This window comes from Helicoverpa armigera, chromosome 1 (genome assembly GCF_030705265.1).
Source record: "Helicoverpa armigera isolate CAAS_96S chromosome 1, ASM3070526v1, whole genome shotgun sequence".
In the NCBI taxonomy this organism is placed as follows: domain Eukaryota; kingdom Metazoa; phylum Arthropoda; class Insecta; order Lepidoptera; family Noctuidae; genus Helicoverpa; species Helicoverpa armigera.
The window spans coordinates 14,895,319-14,921,734 of record NC_087120.1 but is presented as its reverse complement, the minus strand read 5'-3'; the positions used below and the strand labels follow the sequence as shown (position 1 = coordinate 14,921,734).

Sequence of the window (26,416 nt, the reverse complement as noted above, 5' to 3'; positions counted from 1 at the left end):
TGTTAGCAGGAATTGAAAGCATTTTGATTGTTACGTCGAATATAAATTGTAAATGTAATGTAATCTTTGTTGGCTGAGAATAGTAAAAGTTTGTGAATTATATCATAAATATAAAGAAGTTTGAATACGATTTGTTGACTTTTCTATTTGTTTTTATTAATTCGTTTAAAAAAAATAGTAACGTTTGAAGATAAATGAGTTCTACAAAGCAACGTGAACATACATCTAGGCATGCAATTGTAAATAGTAATTACTAGATATCCATAATAGTTAATTTACGAATAATATACACAATGCCTAACTCTAGTGATGCATCTCTATGCACTTTATCGATATGATATTTTTATAACATGAAACAATTTGACACATTTATTATGTACACATAGTTAACAACAATGAAGTCAATTTACAATAATTACTATACTTATTTTAGATACACATATTAAATTAGTTAAATACATTAAATTCAGATCGATAATTTAATCGTTGGCGAACATAACATTTAAGTTGCTCGTTAAAATAGACGTAACTTTTAATTCTATTTACACGGAAATAAATAACAATATCTTATTATATTAAAAGTTAATCTTAAATATACCTAGATGTTCGTGTAATACTTGCTAATTAAGTACCTATTTACGATCTATACATCTAATAGATCTGGTATGCCGCTAATGGATTGAGTGGCTTCCGACATAATTTACAATATATCGATATAATAGTGTTGTTGAACTACATGAAATAAATACTAATGCTACATCCTTATTCATATGGTGACGAAACCTAGTCTCGATTTTCTATCGCAAATTATTCGATTAATAAAACAATTACTACATAGCAATGGTGACAAAAAATCTTTGGTATGCGTTACATAATAAATTACCTATTGGAAACAGATCAAAGTTGCGGGAAATTCAAAATCAATTTCTTTCAATAAATAAATCGAGTAGTATACAAATTATCGATAAAGCAAAACACTAGCTTACATATGGTTCTAACATGGAAAAGCGATTCAGAATTCCACCTGACAATAAATATGTGTTGAACCTACAAATAAGACTTTCGGATATGAATATTTTCTATTTAACTAGTAATAAAATATTTCACTAAACAGTTTGCAGAGTTAGAAGATTGATTATAAAACTTTTTTGGAATATTCAGACGTAATCTTTATTAATACGTTGTACCTATAACAGTATTATCCAAAGATCCGACGCTGACTCTAAAACTATCGATAACCAATTTTCTAATTGCGTTACAACACTACTCTGTAGTAGAATGCTAAACACTGAATTCACATCGAATGGTAGAAGACAAAAGGGCGAATACAAACATAGGTAGATTTCAGACTAGTCCTTTATCCGCGAATATCCGCAAATGGACTTAACCGCAAATATCCGCAAAGACACACGCACATCTCTCATATTCGTGTACCTGTAGGTATGTGTCTCCATAAGTTAAAGAATCTCGCGCTAATAGGAATTTATGAGCTGGTCAAGTAACCGGATCTGTGAAATGTTACCAATCAAATATACACTTTTCATTGTTGTGATAAGGTTGAAAATCTATTGAAGAAATTTGACAGATTAAGGTGGGTCTAGGCGTGCTTTTACGAGGGTTACACTAGTCTGAAACCCCAACGAAACGTAAATAGGTACGCTTAATTGCGAGTATCAGTTGAAGATGGCAGATTTTCGCCATCAAGCTTGTGGCGAGCTGCCTGGATATAGGCCTCCGCAGCCAGGGCCGGCCAGGCGTCGGCAGCTGCAGTGGGTGCTCCGGCCCCGCCCCAGGGCTCCGAAGTGGACACCTCCGCCGGCCTGTCCACGCTCTCCGCCGCTTTGGGCGGACACTCCAAAGAAATGGACTTTGGAGTCTCAATCCTATAGAAAAGGGAGTGTTAGTCGGAATGGAGGTACAGTGAGTGTTTTGCATTTTTTCTTGTTTCTATCGTCATCATCATATCAGCCGATTGCCGTCCAAACAGTCCCCATTATATGAATACGATTAAAGTGGACGGTGACAGTACCTATGTTTTAAGCATGCATCGTGCATTAACATAAAGCCAGAAACTGGGCAAAAGCAAACATCAAATTATTTTAGACGAATATAGGTACAGTTGTTCTTTGTAACAAGAACTTCTAGTTAAATGTACGTTCTTTTAACCGACTTCCAAACAAAAAGTTCTCAATGTGCATAGTACTTTTTGAATTGCAAAACACTCTTCGATTAATCTGAAAGGGTACTTAAAGGACGAGGTGTGGTGTGGGTTTTAGAGAAAAAATACCTCACGCGTTCTGGTGACTGCATGGCATCGTTGGTGCTGGAGATCTCCAGGTCTTCAGCGTAGCTGATGTGCAGCTTCTCGCCCTCACTGCGAGGCTCTTTTTCTAAGGAAAATTGTATTAATAAGCATAAGATAATTGTATGTACGTAAGTCGTGGTCATGGATCTAGTAGGTAATCCACGACAAGTTATTGAAAATACAAGTTTTTGCTCCGTAAAATATGAATGAAGAATAAAGTACATTTTATGACACATGAGTGAAGTAGGTGCCTACTACACCCCTCATCCTGACTCATCTCATCATCATCATCATCATCTGACTCTTTCATATTTCCTATGGATCAGGGCCTCCAACCGAAACTGCCCTTTCCTTTCCCTTCCTTTCCCTTTCCTTTGAAGTGGAATCCATGATCATCTACAAAAGTAGGTATCCAGAACATTCGAGTACTCACCGTCAACATTGATAGCCGCCTCCGGCCACCCCAGCGAGTCTCCCTCCACATCCACCGGCTCGTCCTCCGCGTCATACGGCCGGGGCTCCCGGGGCCGCTCCTCTCGGCGCTCCTCGTCCAGGTCATACCCCAGCATGCTCTCCACCGTGTGGTGGCGTTTGCGTGTTCGCAGCTTTAGCCGACGCTGCCGGTTTGCGCGGATCCGCTGGTACGTCTAGTGAAGAGAGGAGATTTTGAAGTCTATTTAAAAGGGATGTCGCTTTGAACTACTGTTACTTGACTTTCTCGTTATAGCAATTAAGATAAGGAGGTACGTAGATATAGATATATCGTTGTATTAATACTTTAGTGTATCCATGATCTTAACTCCTCTACGAAACACTTTAGACATCGACATTTTGAACAAATAACAAGACTACGAGGTTAAATTATAATCTTCGAAGTCGTCATCGTCGTTGTTACAGTCAAGAAAGGTCGACTGCTGGAAGAAGCCTTCCACAAGCAGTAGGGATTCTCCATACTCACCGTACTGGCACAGATTACTAGCGTAATCTCGTAAAAATGCGTGTTGGCGAACATTCCCCAATTTTAAAATGTGGACATAAGAGCTGCTCCCTACCTCCCAGCGTGCATCTTCATCCTGATGATGCAGCGAGTGCTGAGGCGGTGCTGCGGTGTCCCTCGGCAGGGCGCTCAAGCTATACAGGTGCTGAAGCTCTTGAAGAAAGTGAGCCTGCGCCACGCCAGGTCCGAGCCGAGCACCACACACTCCACACGACGACTTGCGCTCACCATCCGCTGGACAAAACATTAACGGAATATAGGTTCGGTTGTGCTGCGCTCTTTTGTGCATATGCTTGAGGGCATTAGGGTGGGACCTTTACTGCACGGGCATATGCATGAGAGTCGTACCTACAAGATCCTGCATCCCCATCCATCATCCCTTCTGCAGCCTCGATTTTCTCGCGTGATTAACGCTATATATTTTCCTATCATTTTATTAATGGAATTTATTTTCTTAGCCAGAAAGTCTGACAACCAGTCTTACTAGGGGGTAGTGGGTTGCCGGGTAACCGGGCTGAGGAGGTCAGATAGGCAGTTGCCACTTGTAAAAGCGCTGGAACTCAGCTGCATCCAGTTAGACTGGAAGCTGACCCCAACATAGCTGGGAAAGGATAGACAGTTGAATGTCTTAGTGGATACCATGTAACCAGTTAGGCCTATTTTCCAAGGTATGCCTGTGTGTATCTTAATTTTTTTCCTACATTTCCAAAATGTATACCTACCCACATACGTAATGTGTTTAAAACACGAATGATCACCTTAAACCTGCAATCCCAAAGTAGCATTGATAGCTCAAACCGCACATGAAAGAGCAAAACTAAAAAGTCAATGGTCTGGTCAAGCTAATCAGGGAGAGACATAATGGGAGTACGGGCGTAAGATGCCTCCTCTAAGCCATTTACAGTACGACCATGAATAAAAAAATTGGAGATCCCTAATGAGTTTGGTATTTACAGTGTACGATATACTTCTATACTAATACAATAAAGAGGTTTTTTTTGTAACCCTGATGGCTCCGAAACTACTGAACCGTTTGAAAAAAATATCACTGTTTTAAAGTTACACTATTCCCGATAAGCTATATTTTATTCCGGTACGTGCAGTAGTTGCCGCGGGACGGCTAGTCAAACATAAACAGGTTTGTATAGGCAATTGTGCGTATTCGGGCATTTAACAAGACCAATACAATAACAATAGGCCACCAGTAATTACTATTAGAGCATTTAATTGAGGCAGTAATGGTTTGCTTATCACATGAACACATTTACCAATAATTACATGCATTTGCCAATTACAAATTTCACGTAACACAGTTAGGTTAACCACTTCGTTAAACTGGTGTGAATTTTGGTAACAGGTGGAGTGATGCGAGCCGTCATCTTCAATCAAATCAGGTGCCCAAATGGACGTAGGTGTCTACACTTCCCGTACATTGTGATCTATGGACTTGCCATTCAGAAATGTATAATAATGACGGGCAAGGATATGGTAGGTAGGAGAAGCTGTTATCTCTGACAGTCTATCAGATCAAACATAATATTATGCACGAGCATTTGCGTAGACATAGGTGCACTATCTATTCCTTTACTCTCATATGAGGAGAGAGAGCAGGCGCAGGACCGACATGTTATCACCAACTTTGTGAAATTTTAACCCACAAAGTAATTTCAGTCCCACGCGTTCAGAAATATGCCTTACTATAATCTTGAAGTCTGTCATTCCGATATGAACTTAAATATTCCGTTTAACTTAAGTATACTCACGAGAGAAGAAATCATGGGAGTCAGTGCAGGTAGCCGTGGGCGGCGCGTCATCATCCTTGCAGGGTCTTGGCGAGGCTGACGCTGCAGACCCTGGTGAGCTGGTGTCGTCTCTCGCTGCATACCCGTGGCGGTACAGCGGCGGGGTGCTGCTGTCGTCGCGAACATTCTGCAAATTAGTCACGGGTTAGAGTCCTAGTACACAAGCGAAACGGCTGCGGGTCAATATTGCGAGTGGCTGCGGGCCGGAGTGGGTACCTAGCAATTGCTTCATGGATATATGGATATGATAGAACCAAACAGTACTGCAACTGTCGCTGACTGCGACCCTTTTACTAAGACTTTGCCGTCCGTCCGTAACTAGGTGTAGTTAGACAATTGACATAGGATTATGTATGTCTGTGGCTATTTTAACCAAAAAAGTAGATTAGCCAATATAAATATCTTAGGGACTCTCATACAACAAACATAATATTTTGGCTCGTTTCATACATAATGGAGCGGAACCCTCCGCGCTTTCAACTCGCACTTGGCCAGTTTAAGTACTAATGAAGTCTTCTAAATCCCGTCTCACGTTAACAATACGGAGAGCTAGTCCAGATACCTTTTCGCAGAACCTTAACACGGCTGTCAACTTAAATTAAGAGTACTAAGTGGATTAGTGGGAACGTCGACTCGGCTCTGGTTAAACTACGTTGCAAGTACGATACGGTTAAGATTAGGATACGATTTCGATTAATGTGTTCATAATACATACTTACAGCCTTACTTATAAAGGTGAATTAAATAACAAGTAATACTTAAGGGCTGTTTAAGAAAATTCTTACTTATTAACGTTGCTTAAGCATGTATTAACTAACATTTAATCACTACTTAAAACTTTAAGTAGGTAGTGATTAGTTAAAATGTTGCTTTGAAGGTGATTAGAGATTTTTATAAGTAAGGCTGTTAGTATTTATTTTCTTTGTTGAACAGTTCGAGTATACACTCCCTCCTTGTAGATTAGTGGATCTTTTAAATGCTTTCTTTAAGAATTTTCTAAGTTTTTATCAACAACAATACCGTACCTAGATATTCGGAACGCTTTTTCAGGTTCTTGTAAATGAAACGCGACTGAATACTAATCAGAAAGAACTAACTTTATTTTCCAAAACATCGTTTAATATTAGCGTACTACAAGTAGTTGGTGGTGCGGAGAACGCTGAGCGTATAGGAACAGAGCCAGCTGAGGTGCTGCACGACTCACGCGCACGGCGCGGCACGTAAATTTATCGCGACGCATCTCTCGACCGCAGTCAGTATACGATGGTCTTCGGCGCAGGGATGTTGTCGCTCCTCGATAAGACAGCCAGCGCAGTCCCCGGCCGCTGGAGCTGTCGCCTGCATACGTAACGTAGGGCTCCCGCGCCGGGCGCCGCTCAGTGCGCTGCGCGCTTTGACGACGTGCGATGCGCTTTTGTACATATGTTGCTGAATGCCCAAATTGGCTCGTGTCAAACAATTTATTAGCCAAATCTATACAGTTTTTGACAGCGAAAAAAATTTATATTTAATCTTGAATATATTTCTGAGAACCCTGTTAATTTCAAAACTTATCATCTTTATTTACATAGATATTTACAATACATATTTACAATAAGAATCAAAAACTATCCTAGTAAAACAAACAACTAAAAAGCGTCAAAAAATTCGTCCCCATCGCTGTCAACTGGGAGCGTGCCCAAGAGGCTGGCAGCATTACCTCGTTGGATCGCCATGCTGATTTCAAAACACGTTCTCGAAAAGTTTTCTCGATATAAAAACTGTTTAAACTTACCTCATAAAATGATTAAAAAAAATATATCAACATACATTGAAAAAAATAATTTACATTGACGAGTCCATATGTAGATACGAAACTTGGTTAATTTTTATTTTTGATTACTCAACTCATTTTATAGATATTAAATTTATATGTAAGTATGTTACAAAATTACAAACGTCTCTGTGTCTCTAGTTGTGTTTTGTGTGCATTCAGCCTCTTAAGGAGACCGTTTGCATGAAAAACTCTTCAGAATTTACGAATTGTCTTTATAGTCACTTAAAAACGAAACCAACACAATCAAATGTAATCAAAAGGTACTCAAACATTATTATGTCACTCCAATAATGTACCAAGGAGTAAGGAAAGATTTGTTCACCATGTTATTCCCTAACCTAAGTGGTTCAAAGATAATTATTCTCAAAAAAGACACATATTAAAAAAACATCGAGTTCGTCTATAGGGCACTTACCCTCAAAGCCTGTCCCACGCTTTGTCCAAGCGCGTACTGTTCACCAAGATGCCTCGCGAAGGCCTTCCCAGGGTACAGAGGGTGAAAGGCGCCCCCTATCGGCCGAAACGCACCACAGCCGAAGCTCTGCAGCGCTGGGTGCAGGAACTGCGGCGCCATATGATGAAGAAACCCTTCCATGATGGACGACAATATCTAGACATGTAAACATACGTTAATAGATATCCTTGGGTAAGAAAAATCGCAAGCAAGGCAAGGCTAGGTGTGCTGTGCACTACGATTTTTTGTCACCCGAAACGATATGTAAAGCCCTAGTTCAATGAAAAATATAAACGTCCGTTAATCTTAAATCAAATGTTTACTATGAAAAATTGAACGTGAAAATTCATAGTAAACAGTTGTTTTAAGGAATTGATATTTAAGTTGTCGGTGTACTTAATCGCGTAACAATAATTTCTATGATAAAATATCTACGATAGAATTTTTTTTGTCAAGTTCATTCTTTAAATACTTTGTAGGCCGTGAGAAATTCCTAATTCGATAAAATACGCTCAGCAGGTAAAGTTTTGTACTCATGATAGGTGATCTAAATTTTACTCATTACTGTAACGTGACTGCTTTCAGTTCCCTGTCTCTCTGATTGATACCTAGACCAGGTATATTAATCAGTAGAGGCGTGGGCTATAACTACTAATATAATAATAATCAAACCATAACCAGCCGTCAAATTGTTAATTGGTTAATCGGCAATCTGACGGCTCGTTATACCTAATAATTATTACACCAGTAAGTCTGACCGCCAGTCTTACCAAGGGGTATTGGGTTGCCCGGGTAACTGGGTTGAGGAGGTCCGATCGCTCCTTGTAACAATGGTACTCAGCTGCAACCAGTTAGACTGGAAGCCGACCCCAACGTAATTGGGAAAAAAGCTTGGCAGATGACACCTATTTACCAGTACAAAGTGCATACCACCGAAAGTTTACAATTGTCCTACTGTTTATGCTTTGACAAGAATCCCACTAATATAATATGTATTATAAATGCGATACTACTAATGTTTTTAATAAAATTTTGTACAGAGATAGAGTTGACCTTGACAAAGAACATAGGATAGTTTTTATCCCGGACTTTTGAAGAATTCTCTTGGAAACGCTATAACCGAACTCGACGCGGGCGAAGCCTCTCTCGGAAGCTAGTATAGAAATAAACATAGGTACAAATCATTGAAGCCAAAACTTCCAAAGCTACAAACTATAAAACACCACAAAAGTGGTCAGCATACGGTTTCTAGGAAACGAACAGAAAAAACAGTATAACAGCCACTTAACCACACACGAATAGATGCGTTGTTTGTTTTCATAGCGTTCATAACGCGTGATGCCCCCGGATATCTATCGGGAGGACAAGGCGAACAAACAAACAAGCTTCGTTTCGTCATCACAAATCAAATGAAACAGTTGGTGCTTACACTGTTTAAGTAGTCGTTAATGAAGAAAAGTTTGGTGAGGTTAGGATATATCGGGTGTGTCGTACCTAATCTTATTAAATTAAATACGTCAATATACAAAAAAAATGTTCAAACAAAGTAAATAGAATATAAATGTGCGACAATTATAACGCCATATAACGGCCCTTTCACACGGCAGTCCAGTTTTTTTGCAGGATACCGTTTTTTGCAGGATCCCGTTTGATCGCAAAAGATATTATATGCTAGTGTTCACCGCAAACCGCATGCAGGATCCTGCAAAATGTTGTTCCCGTCGATTTGTGTGATTCGGTTTTGTCATTTGAAACTGGATCGATCGTCCAGTAAAAAGCGACAATCCTGCAAAAACGGACGCTGTGTTCACACGTAGTTCAGTTTTGCAGGATACAGTAAAATGCCGGTCCCGCAAAACTGGACTGCCGTGTGAAAGGGCTGTAAGAGTCAGTCATTACAAACAACTGAAACTCTCCCTTGAAAATTGACAGCTGTCAACTGTTCCAAACATTCAATACTCCTAGCTTTTTCTCTGCTTTACACATGATGATGTAAATTATGAAAATGAAATATGACTCTGACTGATGTGGCTAAACCAATCAATGGATTAGGTTAATTGTTTTACAATTCGCCATAAAATATCATAAAGTATATGTATGTGATAGGATTTAATGTGATTACTTAGGTACGACACTTGAATATTGTATTAGGTACGACATTTGAAGTCCCGTATACCTTAGACGTATTATGGTCTATCAAACTATTATATCTCTCTATTAATTTGCTTCTAGTAAGCAAATTAAGGGTGCGTCTACACGGTGCATGTATACGTAACACAACACACATACACGTAATACACGCACACATACACGTTGTGTCACATTCCTATCTCTAGTAACCCAAACAACAGACAGCTGGTATATTGGAAGCGACACTTAATATACAAGCATTCATAATGACAACGATTTCACAAAGCAACTTTTTTCCTATTTGTTTTAAAGCTGAATTTACCGCCATATACTCGTAAGTTATTAGTTAGTCCGATTTTATACCAAGATTTATACATCACTGAAACTGAAAAAATACCATAATGTAACTAAAAGAAATATAGCGACCCCTTACAGATTTTTCGTTGCGCAAAAACCTCTGAACCTTAACCTTTGAAATCCAAATCGATTAGCACTAACACTTTCTCTACAAAAACAGGTCAGCCGTAATTAATTTCACTGACCATACATAGCTATTCACTATTCCATTTCCTACATTAGATTAGATCCTCCAACATAGAGATTAGCTTCGACAGATCCAATATAGGGATCACTTTGTACCGACTACCAGGAACAGTGTAGGTGCAAAGAGCTGGTATTTGATGCACCAAGCGATGCCATAAGGCTGAAACCTCTGAGCGCTCTTCAAGCTCGTCTTACGTTTATAGCTTTCTAGCGATCTATATTTCTCGGAACGTCACATGCAAAGACGACCTCGATGGCGCGTTACCATGCCGGACTGACGAATCTGAACTAAGGTCCTGGGTTGGATTCCCGGTTCGGTCGACATGTGTGTGATGAGCATGCTTGTTGGCCCTTATATGTATTTATAACTATGTATATGTAGTTATATAGCTATATGTAGTTTATGAATTGTGTTAGCACCCATAACACAAATTATAATACCTACACCTAACTAACCATGGGGCTAATCGACAGTGAGTTAAAAGTTTCCCTAATAAAATGAATAGCTTAAGGGCTTCAAGGGTATGTATTCTTTACTCAGAATAGACATGACTGAACGGTGACGTGTATGACTTTTATCTTCTGAAATCTGCTGTAGTACCTACAAAGTCACCAACACCATCAACATACCTACAAAGTCACCCACACCACACACTCTCTCACCTCACACCAAACTAGCATAAAAGCCCGATTAAATCACCTTGTTTTAATATCATTTTCTTTATATTATGTACCTCAATTTAAGTTCCAACATCCTAAGCTCATAATTTCCTTTACTATTTCATTTCCAAAGATTTGGTACCTATGTAACTTTATAATATAAGCAATATTAAAGCACTCAGAGCCACAAGATACAAGCTGTGCTTAGTTTGTGGCTCAACGGTAACTATCACAATGTAAAGTTGCTTTTTTTGACAATAAACATATTTTTTTTTAATCTGCCGCCCCTAGGCCGCGGTGTATTAATAAATCCAGGACTGCCTTATGTCCATCATGGGATCATTTGGGAAGTATACCTAATCTATCAAACAAAAAAAAAATTGCAATTCGGTCCAGGCGCTTTGACTAATCGGTGAACATACGAAAGAAAAGATCCCAAAGAATTGAGAACCTCCTCTTAGTGGGAACTCGGTTAAAAATAAAAAAAATATTTGATGCCTCACCAAGTTCAAACTTCTAATGAACAGTACTAGAACGAACTATTTGATGAAAAAAGAAAACCTCATGGTTTTTAGATGATATGAATTACATACAAAGTTTCTGTCGTCTCTGGGTGTTTTTTAGCCATTTCCTGTGCCTAACAGATAAAGAAAAAAACTTATCACAAAAACTACTTGACTTTAGATAGCTTTAACCCTCCTCATCATTTTTCATGTGGTTAATTTGACCATATATCACAAAATTGTGTATTTTTAAATGTCAAAGTACGATAGGAGATGAGTTGTGATCGGCACTGCTTACTTTAAATTGGTTTTGTCGCAGCCCGAAGTACTGATACTCCTCTAAATTGTGTTTAATTATGAAAAAGCCATATTTAAAAACATAGTTTTTCAAAAAATGTTTTGATCTAACAAAAAGGTACATTAATCATTAATTAAAAATGCATTATAATTTTTCTGAAAATCACTTCAAAACACCGACGAACTTTCTGCCAGCAATTAGTCCGAAACAAGGTTTAACCAATTTCTTAGCAATTGTACAAAATTCTAATTTAGAATACACTCTCACGCATGCTTGGCTAACCCTTTTGATGCTAGTAACATCCTACAGTCATTAAAAACCTTTGAAATACACGTGAAGTCCTTAAAACCAAGATTTCGCAAGGTGCCCGTTTTTTTTTTTTGCAAAAGAGTGTATTATTTGTATTGATGAGAACTTTCCAGTTATGCGGATAGTGACAACTATTTGTGTCACTGAAAAGCTGTAAATAAACAAACGACAAAATAAATAAACAAAGTGTTGTGAAATGAAAATTACGTGCAAAACTAGATAAACTCCTATAGATATATAGGTACAATTGAAATCTTTCTATGTGTGTTTTATTATCTAGCGCATGGGTTATTTCTATTGAAGCTTACAGCTACACACTCGTAATTCTCGATACTACAGATAATGAAATCTGAAATTCTCAACATGAAATCTAATTCTGTGCAGTTCACGCAAGGGTTACTGCTTCACAGCCTTTATTGTTTTTCAGTTTTATAAGGCCTTTTAAATCAGGCCGTCCAAAAATTGCATGCTGTGTCTAATAATTGAAAAATTCTTTTGATGAACACATCAAGTCGGAGACTAGTTGAACTCTTGTAACGTAACCATAGCGCGATGCAGGAAACGCTAGTGTTGGTGCAGCGCCATCTAGTTTGACATAAATAAACTCTAGCAATTAAAACTAAATAACCATAATTTCTATTATTTCGGTGTTATTATTTATAAAAGAAGTAAATTATATTTAAAATATATTTTTCCTTTTGTTTGTTTTCCTTCTTTTATTATTTATTTCCTTTCGATATAACTTACACGTGTTAATTAACAATTAAAGTTGTTACGTTTTGAAGCCTAACAGCCTTTTTCAGGCGGTGTAAATACAACATATCATCAATAAAATGGCTCATAATACCTATGCCTACTACAATTTACATTTACTTAGTTAAATTAAATACTTGCTACCTATTGGCTATATGCGCGACGGTGGCGACGCGTAGCGTTTACAACATTTGCGGAAGCTGTCAAATAATAACCATGTAAACATTATAATTTTCTTTGCGAATATAAATAAAACCAAAGATTAAAATAGTGTTGTTGACATTATTTAAGTGCAATTTATTCAATAGTTTTACTGTAAAATGAATATAATGATAAAAACCGGGTTTGAAACATCCGCATTTGTTTCCAATTTCTGCCGTGTTGTGCGCTGCGGTCGTTATTGTCCGCCGCTACTCGCTTTGCACATAGCCAATATAGTTTTGTGGTAACTTATAACAAAAGATACCTACGCTTGACTGAAATGTCAAGAATTTTGAGTGTTTATTTGCAAATAATATAAGAAATTACATTTCTCAATAACGTGATCAGCCGTCTTACAATACATTAACACTCAAACAATAGCTGATTTGGCAATTTAATATTATTTACGAGCTAACATCTCTACGACGTATTTAGTTCGCCCGTGTCCGCTAGATGGCGCTGCACCAACACTAGCGTTTCCTGCATCGCGCTATGGTTACGTTACAAGAGCTTAACTAGTCTCCGAACGAAGAGTGCCAATGTTAGTTATTGGATCCTGTAGCCAGCTGTATGCTGCAAATTTTTGAACAGGCCTTGACTTTTTTAAGGCCTTATAAAACTGAAAAAAAATAAATGCTGTGAAGCAGTAACCCTTGCGTAAACTGGACAGAATAAGATTTCGTTATATATCTAGTTTTTCACAAAACTATGTTTATCTTATCGAGAATTAAGAAAGTCCGACTTTTAGCTGACCTTAAAATAATGGACGCGTATTTTTCATAACAAGATAGGTGCTAGATTTTTGTCAGTCATACATGAAAGACACAGAATCGGCAACAACGAAATGCTTGACAATGGTTCATAGTGAGACATTTCATGATGCCAAAAATACCAGTCTGAAATCCACATAAAAATAGGAAATGTTAAATTTATGTGGATTTTAAAGATTAGTAACATCAAGGAACATAAAATAACATAACATGATACTAGTTGGCCCGGTGATTAACAGGTCTTGAGTTCGACCCCCACTAATTGCACTATTGGCATGAACCACTCCAGGTACAATTATACACCGACCTTGGAGTACCTATACCTTACCCACTTTGAGAGGTTTCCCAGTTACGGGCAATCTTCATTACTGGCAAAGGTTAATACGTATTTCGCTACCGACTTCTAGGCCGATGCAACATTTTTTTTTTCTTTAGTGTTTCAGACTGACTGACAACTATTATAACTGGAATCAAGATAGTGATTGAATACACCTTAGTAACCTATGAACAGATTATATAGAGCTTAGACTTTGAATTAGAAGATTTTCTTACAAAAATATGTTGCTAACCATCGGGTGGTTAAGACATTTTATTTATCCCTACTAATATTATAAATGCGAAAGTAACTCTGTCTGTCTGTAACGCTGAACCACTGAACTGATTTTAATAAGATTACTGTTACTGTTACTGTTACAGCCTTTTTATCGTCCCACTGCTGGGCACAGGCCTCCTCTCACATGGAGAAGGATTGAGCATTAATCACCACGCTTGCTCAATGCGGGTTGGTGATTTCAGACTTTATAGTCCAGGTTTCCTCAAGATGTTTTCCTTCACCTTTTTTATCAGCCATTGGTGTCTAAGTATACTTAGAAAGTACATACAAACTTAGAAAAGTTGCATTGGTACTTGCCTGACCCTGGAATCGAACCCACACCCTCATACTCGAAAGGTTGGTTCTTTACCCACTAGGCCACCACGACTTTTTTATATGAATAAGATTAGGTACAGAGTTAAAGTTGACCTTGAGAAAGAACATAGGATACTCTTTATCCCGGACTTTTAAAGAATTCTCTTGGAAACGCAATATAACCGAACTCTACGCGGACGAAGCCGCAGGCGGAAGCGCGTGACGGACATGATTTTGCCAACACACTTTTCAAACGTTAACAGCCCAACAATATTAATTGACATCCAAATAATAGTCCTTTTGTCGCGTCCAATTAACTGTGACAATCCGCTCCAATCAGCATATGGCGTGATTAACAGATAGCACACATAATAGACGACAAGATCTCAATATGTAACCGTTTGAGTCTCCAATTAGTCCACTAGGTAATGGCTTAAGTGTTGACACTGTAATCAATCGGGCCAAGCGGCGGTTGCTTTGAGCTTCCGGATTTTGACGCGAGGATTTGGTTACCGCTGGCCCAAACACCCAGTTCGTGTAATTTGTTACTTAAATATTGTTTGTCTGTGTTAGAGAGAAGACTTGACACGTATTGCTGAACTATAGGAGGTCCTGCTGCCTTCTGTAGTGTATCTTTGTGTACATAACAGTCCTGGATTTATAAATAGGCCGTATAGGCCGAAGCCTAGGAACGGCAGCGTCACAGATCGGCAGATTTCAGAAGATAAAAGTCAAAAAGGTCCCCTTGGCCGAATTTACTACTGATATGGAAAATTATTATTTGTAAGGTTTGTACCTGGGGCAGAGGAAATAAAGTAGCCTACACTCATTAAAAATATAAATTCGGCACTGGTACATGTATAAGTTCTTAGGCATCGTAGAAATAAAACCTTAAAGACCCATACTCAAGGATAGAACTCCTACAAACAGAAGAGAGTTTCTTAATCCCGCAAACAACTTCAAAAACATTTTTCTTTTAATCGTCTCCATAACTTGTGAAAGAGTGATTTGCATAAGGCGTGATGACAGGGTTAAAATAGTGATTCTAATTAGTCCGTATTTTCGATGTGCAAAAAATATTGAACGATTATTTTTTATTTCAACAAAATATTACTCATTTACTAAGGTAAATAAAACACAATAAATCTAGAGGGCCCGTGACTCACGTTTATCTAAAAGTAACAAAACAAAATTCAATCGTGTTGCATCTTCATTTTTGTCTGTGAGAAAAAAGAAAAATACGTGTCCATAATGTCACGCTTATTTAAAACATGGACTAATTACTTTTTTTCATTCACCATGCCTATACTTAGTTATCAATAGATATGCCAATAGCAAAACCCTTTTTCATCCCACCATCTCGGAAAGAGTAGTTTTACCCTTTGATATCTGAGCGCAAAAGCCGTTTTTATCCTCTAGAGCGGCAAAGTGATTTGAATTTAGAACATCGTGTGCAATACTCCATTTGTGACAATCTTGATAAGACTTTTCAAACAAATACATATTAAACAAATAAAATACTGCTTAAAATAATTATTAATTAAGTAATTTTTATTATTGTTTTTACATAGATTTTTGACCTCGTTTCATTTTTAAACTGAGTTTTCAAATAAGTGAACTTTAATAGGTACTTCTTTTTAATTTCATAATCATACGTGCGCGCCATTTTGTTTTTAAATTTCCTCGATGAGGTGGGATGAAAAGTTACGTGTTGCACTCGAGTGCAAAGATTTTTCACCTTGTGCTCTTTTGATTCCCTCGCTATCGCTCAGGATTCTAATTATTGAAACACTCGCTACGCTCGTGCTTCAATTTTAGAATCCTTCGCTTGCTCGGTCATCAAAATTGAGCACGCGGTTAAAAAGCAACTTTGCACTATTGTATAACAAATAACTATTTTCATAATACAAAGTTCACGTGAACAGTCTTCAAATACTCTTTAGTAATGGACAGTATGCCCGCGCCCTAACGCCACCTACTTAGCAAAACAGTTGGCCCATGTTACAAGCAGCGATCTATTCTATTGCCACTAAGTGTAAACACTGGGAAAAGAATAGTACGCCAGCCAGTAGGAGATAAACATGAAAATGTAAACGTTATGAAATGATACATGCGGTGCATTCCGCCTAATTGTGTACTACTTTTGTTTATGGTACGTGGAACGCTTTGGGTGTTCTAGAATATTGGATTCAAAGTTTCAAATAGTAGGAAGGAACTACGTTTCGTTTTTAGTGTTGCTCAATGTTTTTTGTGACGCTGTTTTTTTTTTTCAATTATTGTTAATGGTAATAAAATAAGAATAAATAATCCTTAATGGTATTTCAACTGAAGCTTTTTTCTTTAACGTTCCAGTTAGTATTAATTAAAAGAATTACCTAAGTATCTACCTAGATTATCAGGACATGTTGTTATTGAAGTGACCCGGGTGACTTCAACACAGTTCAAAAACGTTAGGCAGAATTCATAAATTTAATTAGGTTGATATAATTTGTCACCTTAATAAATACCGAATAACATGTCAGAAATTCAAAAAAAAAATTAAAAAAAAACATTTGAAACATACAATGTACATAGTTTTTTCTGCTACAAAAATCAGTAAACGCCCACACAACCAATAAACGACGTTCTAAATCAATAATAGTTATATTAGGCCGTTAATTCTGTGCAATATATCAGCTTCGTAGTTACCAATAAGTGGGCAATAAACGAGGCGAAAGCTGAAAGAAATACGCGGACCACTGATTTATGCGTGAATAGGAACGCGGCAGCCCCCTTTTCAATAAGGTCCTGATAAGAATCATTGCCTACAGCCGCGTGATGTGCGTCGAGGCATGCAATTAAATAGCTTTTTTTTAAATACGGTTCATGTGTTTTGGCCTTTTTTGGAAGAAGAATGAGTAAAAAAAATTGCCCCGGTAGGAAAACTTAGAATCTTTTTTTCATTAAAGTTGCTAATGTGGTTATCAAAGATGTTTTGCTTCCAAGAAAATGCATAACGAGTATTAACCTGGTGTTAAAGTTAGTGACTTCCATACAACTCCTATCCTGAGAGTGCTTTCCGATTATGTCGCACAATATAATCCACGCGGCAAAAAACATATCGCTTTCTGGTGTGTTCGAGGCATCTTTCATTATAACCATTTTCATATATCTGTTACCGGCCGAACCCGATTTTAGGACAAACCAGTTTTGCCTAGGCTCAACTAGTTCTTCCTATACGCGTTAGGATTAACTAGTATAGCCTAGTCCAAACTAATTTGTCCTAAGCCCGATAGGACGGACCAGTTTAGGCTAGGCAAAACTAGTTGATCCTGATATAAGTACGCACACTCTAGGATAAACGTGTTTAGAAAAATAATCATCTTTATTAAACTATAATGATTCGTCGTTATGGATAAATTGATAATACGAACAATCATACTAGATATGTATGTCGGAGACTGTCAATAGTACGGACACTAAACGTCACGCAAGCGCGCCCTCTGGTGGCGTTTCCGGTGAAACAACATTTTGGCGCGCTTGGCAGAGTCGTGGTGGTCGGCGTGGCGTCCGCGGAGCTCAGTCTTGGTCGAGTCGTCGTGCTGCGCACATCTCGAAACTGCCTTACGTGACGTCTAGTGTACCTAGTGTATATGTAATTGCCTAGTGTTGTAGTACCGTTGTAGATCCATATTGTAAAGTGTCTTTTGAAATTAAAGTGTAAAGGTTCTCCTAACCTAACAGACAGACATGTGTTGCTGGGGAGTTTGTTCCGCCACTTCTTCTTTCCAGCCAAAACACATAGGAAGTGGCGAAGGGCGGGCGTTTTGGGGGCTGTCTTTTGTTCTGACTTATTTGAATAAACGTTTGAGTTTTGAGTTTCTTTGAGTTCTCTTTGCTTGATTACCCTAACTGATGTCGGACGATAGTGCCATCCTGATGCTCGCCTCCGACATGTATATGTAGCTAACTAACAAATAATAGGTAAGTATTTTTTTTTTAATAGAAGCAATAATCAAATCTCAAATTAAAATTGTTGTCGTTAAAAGTTATGGATAATAATTGGTAATACAAACAATCACACTTATGACAAATAATACAGTTTTTTTTAAGAAGCAATAATATCATACGAGTATTATGTTATTACGTACATTTATTTAACTTTCAACATATTATTTATATTTTTAAATATTAGATTATAAAAATAAAATAAAAAAACGAGTATTATGTTAATTATTAAAATTGTTATTTATTTTTACACGGTTTGCTTTGGTGGCACTTAGAATTGCAGAGTATCATTGCCTTCTTGCACTGGCATCTGTTTGTGGAACAGTTCTTGTTGCAGCTGCATCTTACAAAACCTTGGCCTGATCCAACAGAATGTTTCGTAGCTGCAGTTCTTGACATGTTTGTTCAGTTACTTTCCGACCTCGCTACATTTGTTTATTGTTTAGACTAGGCCATAGCAGTTTATCCTAGAGTGTGCGTATTGATATGAGGATCAACTAGTTTTGCCTAGCCTAATCTGGTCCGTCCTATCGGGCTTAGGACAAATTAGTTTGGACTAGGCTATACTAGTTAATCCTAACGCGTATAGGAAGAACTAGTTGAGCCTAGGCAAAACTGGTTTGTCCTAAAATCGGGTTCGGCCGGTAACATATCCATGAAAGTCAAAGTCAAATTATTTTATTTCATTTAGGCCTCTACAAGCACTTAAGCTTTGGTTTCCTAGGAAAGCGGTGCCGTCATATAGCGGCCGTAATACAGCGGTGAATGACGTCACCAGAACGTTGTCTATGTAAACAAAATGGGGCGGTTTCCTAGAGAGCGGTAACTGACGCCGTAACTTCAAAAAGCGGTGCCGCCATTTGCATGACGGCCGTCTTGACGGTGTCAGACAGTTTGGTGAACGTTTTATTGAAAGCGGTGAAGCTTTTTTAATACGTATTTGTGGTTTTTCTTTCGGAACAACTTCAAAAATTAGTTAAAACTCTTGGAGCAGCGAGGACGACGAAATTTTAATAGATTTCGTTCGTAACCACGAAGCAATATATAATATAAAAAGTAAAGATTATAGAAAAAGTCAACTAAAACAGAATTGGTGTCGTGAAATTTGAGAAATATTAAATAAAACAGGTTAGTAAGTATGATACAACTAACAAAAAGTTTATGACGGTGTGTTTAAACGGCCGTGGAACTTTCCACATGTCATCACCGTAAAGACGACCGTCTATTTGCGTCCGTAATAAGACGGCCGCTATATGACGGCACCTAGGAAACCCAAGCTTTATAGACGTCAAAAATATGATAAGGTAAGTAAGGTAAGTTTGATTATAGTTGCCCATTCCAAAAGTAGCTTACTGCTGAGAAGAACCCGCACAAATTATATCTACTTGGGAATACATAAATTGTTGTTTCCCATGTCCCGCCCTCATCTTTGGCAAGTAGTTAATTTACATAATTTGTATTTCTAGAATTGTAAACTTTTTTTAATACAAAGCTTTCATCGTTGTGTCTTAGCTATATAGATTTTACATTATTTTTTTACACCTATAATCTTACGACCTTTCCCAAAATTCCATCTCAAACTCCTATCTGCAGTAACCAAAACAAACGATAGATAGAATATTGAAACCGGCCGTTATTACACGCATATCTTAGAATTGCTATTTACTCGTATCTTTGAACAGAGCTCTGCAGTCTATATTGAGGAGAAACGCATTGACTGGCCGTTCCGGCGAATGACAGCGTTTCTACAGTCGCCAAAGGCACAGTCAGGTTTCTCAGAATATGGCCTTCTGGGAAGCGGCTGACAAAATGTTATCTACGGCAAAGCCTTTGTATGAATATCTCTATGTTCCGGCCGAAGATGATCGAAGAATGTAAGAAAATCGAAGATAGAACACGGATAGTAAAATGGAACAAGCTTTTAGGTGCAGAGAAATCCATTTTGGTGAAGACTTACTTACAGCCTTACTTATAAAAATCATCTAATCATCTTCTAAGCATCATTTTAACTAATTACTACTTAAAGCCTTAAGTAGTGATCAAATATTTAGGTTCATTAGTTATGCCATGCTTAAACAACGTTTATAAACAAGAAATTTTCTTAAACAGCCCTTAAGTATTACTTATTATTTAATTCACATTTATAAGTAAGGCTGATATTTTTTTACAATGGCAGTATTTATTTCTTATTGAATAAGGCAGAGTACCTCATTGCAAACAACGAAGTTAGAACACGATTGCATTTTGTGTTACGTTATTTTAGTAAAAATTTTATTAAAAAAATAAACGTCACGTCACAAATATCCACTTCCAACTTTGTCTTATAAATATAACTGAATTTTTAATATTTTATTACAATAAAAAATACATGACCAATATTTTTTGGTTACCTAAAAGACGGACTAATTACAATCACTACACCTATTGTCACCTTATCATCACACCTATTGTCACTTGTCTTAATCCGTGGACAGAGTTAAAAGTTGTAAGGGTCACAACGCATAACCACGATGAGGCGCCGCATCGCTAAACTCGGCAGTTTAGGTCGCAGCGTTGCATCGCGAAAAACAGCGCTTTACCGCAAGATTTGTTGTTATATTTTGATAATGGAAGTTTATACTGTGTACCATTGATGTAAATAACAGCCCTTACGGAAAACAATCAGTGGTGACCATTCTCCTTCTTTATGGTCTTTATTAAACAAACTATATGAAATTACTACTTTTTATTCTGGAAATATAACCCGACTGAATGAATATATTTTTCGAACAGTTGACTGTTGCTGTCAGTCAGTAAAAACAAACGGAATTTTCCCTGGAAACTGCACCAAACATTACGTACTCCTGAACTGAATTGATTGATTTAATCAATTCAACTAAATGTAAGATATCTCCAAAATTGCAAATATAAAAAAAACACTATATTTAAAAAATGACCTGTAAGGATATTGTATTTAACACTTGTATTTTCTGAGCATTATTAATCCAGAAAGTATGAATAAGTAAATAATAAATATAACCGAGAGATTGCAGCACACTGATAATAATCACTACCTATTGCCCACAGAGCGCATAAAAAAAATTAATGTCACAGGAAGCAATTTTTTTAGGAAAGATATAGTTAAGTACCTAAACTGGAAATTACTTATTTTTCCCACTATATACTTTTGCCGTCACAATTATTCTAAGACATAAACGTGTAATTTTTCAGATTTTTTTATGAAATAGACAATCGCCAATGCAGATGAAATATTTGAAAGTATTTACCATTTAATCAAAGACATAAAGGTAACTCCCCATAGTTTTTATAACTCGCGTCCATCCGAAGATATTAAACTGAAATCATGTTAATAATTAATGTCAATAAATAAATCAATTCTTGGCTAAGGGTGTTGGTTTGTCCGGATAACTGAGTTGAGGGGGTCAGATAGGCAGTCGCTCCTTGTAAAACACTGGTACTCAGCTGTATCCAATTAGTAAGCCGACCCCAACATAGTTGGGAAAAGGCTAAGCAGATGATGAATTAATATAATAATAGTATAAAATATTTAATAATTAATGATGAATATAATAATTTTTTTTTTTTTAATAGGAATTAATAATTAAATAGGATTTCTTCTGTTTCTTTAAATTGAACATGAAACATGGTATTTTTGAAGAACCTTAATTATTTGTACACCAATTTCGTTGGTAGATCTCACAATTCGACTATATGTTTATTTTAGACGTATTTGCCTGTGCCTAAGTACCTGTGTTCTAAAGATTGGTTCAATTTCGATTATTTTATTTTATTAGGGTACGTTCATATCTGACGGAACAAGCGTCGCATATTTTCGCGTATCACTAAAACAGTCAAATTTACGATAAAACATTTAATCATTCACACCTAACCGATGATGCGTTAGTGCGTCGATCATACATTTAAGATACGCTCGACGCATTTTCCGTCATAGGTATATAGATTTTTCCCTTAGTCTGTAATTTTTTAATAATTATTAACTTGTAGATAGTAAATTTAGAATTCATGTTTTGATTACACTTCTGATCTTTTCTACCATTGCCGTGTGCAAAATATGTATTTATAAGTTTATATAGGTAGCAATTACAAATATCAATTAACCGGTATATGCGTAGATTTTTTCAAGAATAATAACATATCGCACACTTAGAGGCGGTTAAAACAAAAATCTAGTATTTTGAGTTATGTATACCATTAAATTCCCTAAACGAACATCCATTGAGCAACAAAACAGATTTAAAAAGTATGTTTTAGCTGCGTATAAAATATATTTTCCATACAGAACACTTCTACCACGAACGGGGACGAAGGAATAAGTTTTTCGTATTTTCTAAAAAAAGGGTACTTTTTTACTTAACAACCCTCTTTAGATTTATTAGTTTTTTGTTTAAAATTTCAATAATATTTGCATAATATTTACACAAATGAATATTTTTATAATAAAGTCGTTGATATTAAGCACACGGCGTTGGTAGAAAGTTGGTTAACTTAATCGAATACTATTACTACCAATTTATATTAAAAATATTATTGTTTAAATAAAATTGTCCGACAATAAAGTAATTTAGTTTCTAAATATGGTAATAGTTTTAATTTTTTGTAAAATAAAAGGCACTTTGTCTGAAAAAAAAATAAAATAAAGTAATCCATAGTAAATGACACGATGAATGAATAATTAAAAAAGGTGTATTCCTTATGATTTTATTCTGGAATTAAATAAATATCTAAAATCTTTTGTGACAAGTTATTGGCAAATAAAACTTAAACGTCATTATTTCTTGAAAGCCGGTTAAAGAACGTAAAAAATGTTTATTCTACTCATATTTATTAAATAAATTATTGTTTCTTCTTTATTTTATTCGACATGAAAAACTCTACTATTATTGTAGTCTCGAACACTTTTTTTACAAAAACACTAAAGTGATATTTACAATTATTTTCTCTCTAGATACTATTATTTTAGATAAGTCTAGTTATTGGTTCCAAGGTAGGTATTTTTTCTAATTTGAATTTCAATAAAAAAAATTAAATGTTAAATACTAAATATTTTTCTAAATTCCAAGTGCAGCAACAATTAAAAAAAACTGTCGAGATTTCAATATTAGAGATGAGCAATAAATGGATCAATTTCATCAAAAAAATACTTGGCTTATGAATTATAGCAAGTACAAGTAAATTAATGAGAAATAAATTAAAACTGCAATTTCTAATAAATTAATTTGACAAATATTTAAAATAATTTAAATACCTTTTAAACTACATTCTTGAAATAAAATTTATTAACCCTCAGCCTGCAAAAACTACCACTTTTCATGAAAGTCAGGGAAAAACTCACATTACACAAAAAAAAAACAGAAATTAAAAATATCCTTTTTAATGAACTAGCACCTAGTTTTCAAAAATAATATGTAAGAGATCGACTTACCGAATTCGCGGCGGTTACACGGGACGTACGTAAAAAGCTTAAACGGGTGCAACGGTCCTTCCGAGACGTGCAAAGTGCGCGGCGGCGACGGCCTGACTGCTGCCCGCAACGACACTGGGCGGGCGTCACTCGCGACACGCCCCACACCCAGAATCGCGAAAAAACAACATTTTCCTACAATCTAGAAAATTCTAAGAATCCCATATTTTATGAAAACTTTATCTTGCACTTGAATTGTGTCGTAAATACTCAGTTTTATATTATCGTAATGACTGTAAAACACACTCTGGTTAATATGTTTTTAGTAAGTATCTTTTAATTAGGGAGAAAGGATCTCGATTTCATATCAAACAGTGAGATAGTATAACACTTCTAATATAAGACTTGCTTGTATTGCTTTCGAGATAAAAATGTACTTAACCTCATAAAATTAGAAGTAATTAATACTCATCATACAATAAGTTACAACTATAGAACAAATACAGAATACAACTCCACTGTAAAATAAGTAAAAGATATTTTATTAAAAATAAAAAAAAAACGGCAAATGAAAAAGAGAGTGACGGAAAATTGAGACAGAAGTAGGGGGCGGGACCCGCGACCACACCCAGCCGCTGAAAATCAGGATTACACGCGAAAACAAATTGATCCAAAAGAGGATTTGCACTTTTTTACTTTTTCCATCCGACTGCGCACAAGTCATATCTATACTTTAACTGAAACGAGATAAACCGTGGAACAATGTGCTTAGTTTTATATTACAGTACCTATCCATTTTCATTTTTTAATGGTACAGAAAACACTGGTAGACTGGAAGCCAACCCCAACATAATTGGGAAAAGACTAGGTACGTTGGTACTTTGGTACGCTACATACGGTAAGCGAAATCGTGCCTCGTACTTGTATAGATTTAGTAAGTTATCAGTGAGTCAGAATCAATTTTTGAAATTGGAGCATACATGAGAAGTACTGAAGAAAAATGTCTATTCAAGCCAAAAAATATCTAAGTCGTTATCATATACCTATATTTGGCTAGTCATCATCATCATCATCCTCCGAGCCTTTTTTCCCAACTATGTTGGGGTCGGCTTCCAGTCTAACCGGATGTAGCTGAGTACCAGTGCTTTACAAGGAGCGACTGCTCTATCTGATCTCGTCAAGTTACCTGGGCAACCCAATACCCCTTGGTTAGACTGGTGTCAGACTTATTGGCTTCTGACTACCCGTAACGACTGCCAAGGATGTACAATGACTGGCATGTAATTAAAAAAACTGTAAGGCTAAATCTAAATTAACAGTAATCCGTATTGAGAAAATTCTGTGAAAATTTTCCATTATTGAGCTTCTTAACAGTTGTTCACCCTTGTTGGTGATATAATGGTAAGAATATTATAATCTTTAAATCTTTCTACTGCTACAGAAATTCTCAAAATTTGATACAGGTTAGCAAGCTACGTATGTCCGCTACGAAAACTGTGTTCGTAGCAAACGTGCTACGACGTACTGCGTAGCATTCGGTGTTACTAACTACGCGCGCACACAACACAAACTTTTAGTCGCCCGATAGCTTTTTTGGGCTCAATAATCAGTATGAAGACTTAGTTTTAATTTTTACTTATTTTTTTTTGTAAATATCTAAATGTAAATATAGTTGTAAAATACTAGTATCAAGATGAATCGCAGTACGCAGATTACAAAGAACAGGTATTTAGCCGGTGTCAGACCGACTGAAATCTTTGACAGGAATCAAGATACACACAATAATGTTTGCCAATCATCAACTGTCGGCCGATTGTTTACTCTTAATCAGTGAAGTCAAGCTATTGTTGACGATGAATTTCATTAATAACAATCACTCAAGGAAATACTATTCAATCTAGTTTGCTGAGGGCTTAATGGTTTAGTCTGAATCGGTCTCACCCACCAACAGCTCGTCATGAATAGTTCAGAAATGGTTACTTTAATGATAAAGTCAAAGTCAAAAACGTTTCTTGAAAGTAGGCTCATTTTTAGCACTTTTTCACGTCAAATTTACAAAAGGACAGCACTCCCAAGCCCCCCTTTCACCACTTCCTAGTGTTATAGCTGGGAACAAGAAGTGGTGAAGAACAAACTTTGCAGCAACACAGCTGTCTATTACAATTTTATTATTATTAAATTAAAACTTATAGAATTCAATATAGTTTCATATTATTTTCACAAAAAAAAATAAAAAACACTTTTTGTCCACGTCAGAGCTGCCGTCTGCGTGTATCTGTGAAATAATCATTAACATTATAATAAGCCTTTTTAAAAAGAATATCCATAATTTTGATTTTAAAAGAACTATCTGTTAGTTCTAACAAATGAACTGGGATTCTATTATATTCTTCTGTTAGTTGACATAACCCCAAAACTACTTCTCTCCATGTCTAAAACAATAACATCTCTAAGTAAGCAGGTAATCTAATCAAAATATCGTAACCTACTTGAACAACGATAATAATTGTAATAAAAACGTTGTCATTTATTACTGCAGTAGCTTAAGAGAGGCAATAA

At 36.5% G+C, this 26,416-nt stretch overlaps 1 protein-coding gene across 3 annotated transcripts; it reads right to left on the bottom strand.

The window, feature by feature from the left end:
- Nucleotides 1-125: 125 nt before the first annotated feature.
- On the bottom strand, nt 126-24,006 carry LOC110373876 (protein Teyrha-meyrha). 3 transcript variants are annotated; one of them, XM_064036160.1, is made up of 8 exons: nt 23,879-24,006; nt 21,702-21,770; nt 7,336-7,530; nt 5,066-5,231; nt 3,358-3,536; nt 2,739-2,952; nt 2,288-2,390; nt 126-1,883 (listed from the first exon to the last, which is right to left on the bottom strand). In XM_064036160.1, the coding sequence occupies exons 2-8, from the start codon at nt 21,702-21,704 to the stop codon at nt 1,661-1,663; spliced, it is 1,083 nt and encodes a 360-aa protein (XP_063892230.1). In that variant the 5' UTR covers nt 21,705-21,770; nt 23,879-24,006; the 3' UTR covers nt 126-1,660. The 3 variants fall into 3 exon arrangements, with proteins under 3 accessions (XP_063892230.1, XP_021186983.1, XP_063892239.1); XM_064036169.1 differs by having other exon boundaries at nt 1,743-1,883; nt 2,293-2,390; XM_021331308.3 differs by lacking the exon at nt 21,702-21,770.
- Between the last annotated feature and the right edge of the window lie 2,410 nt (nt 24,007-26,416).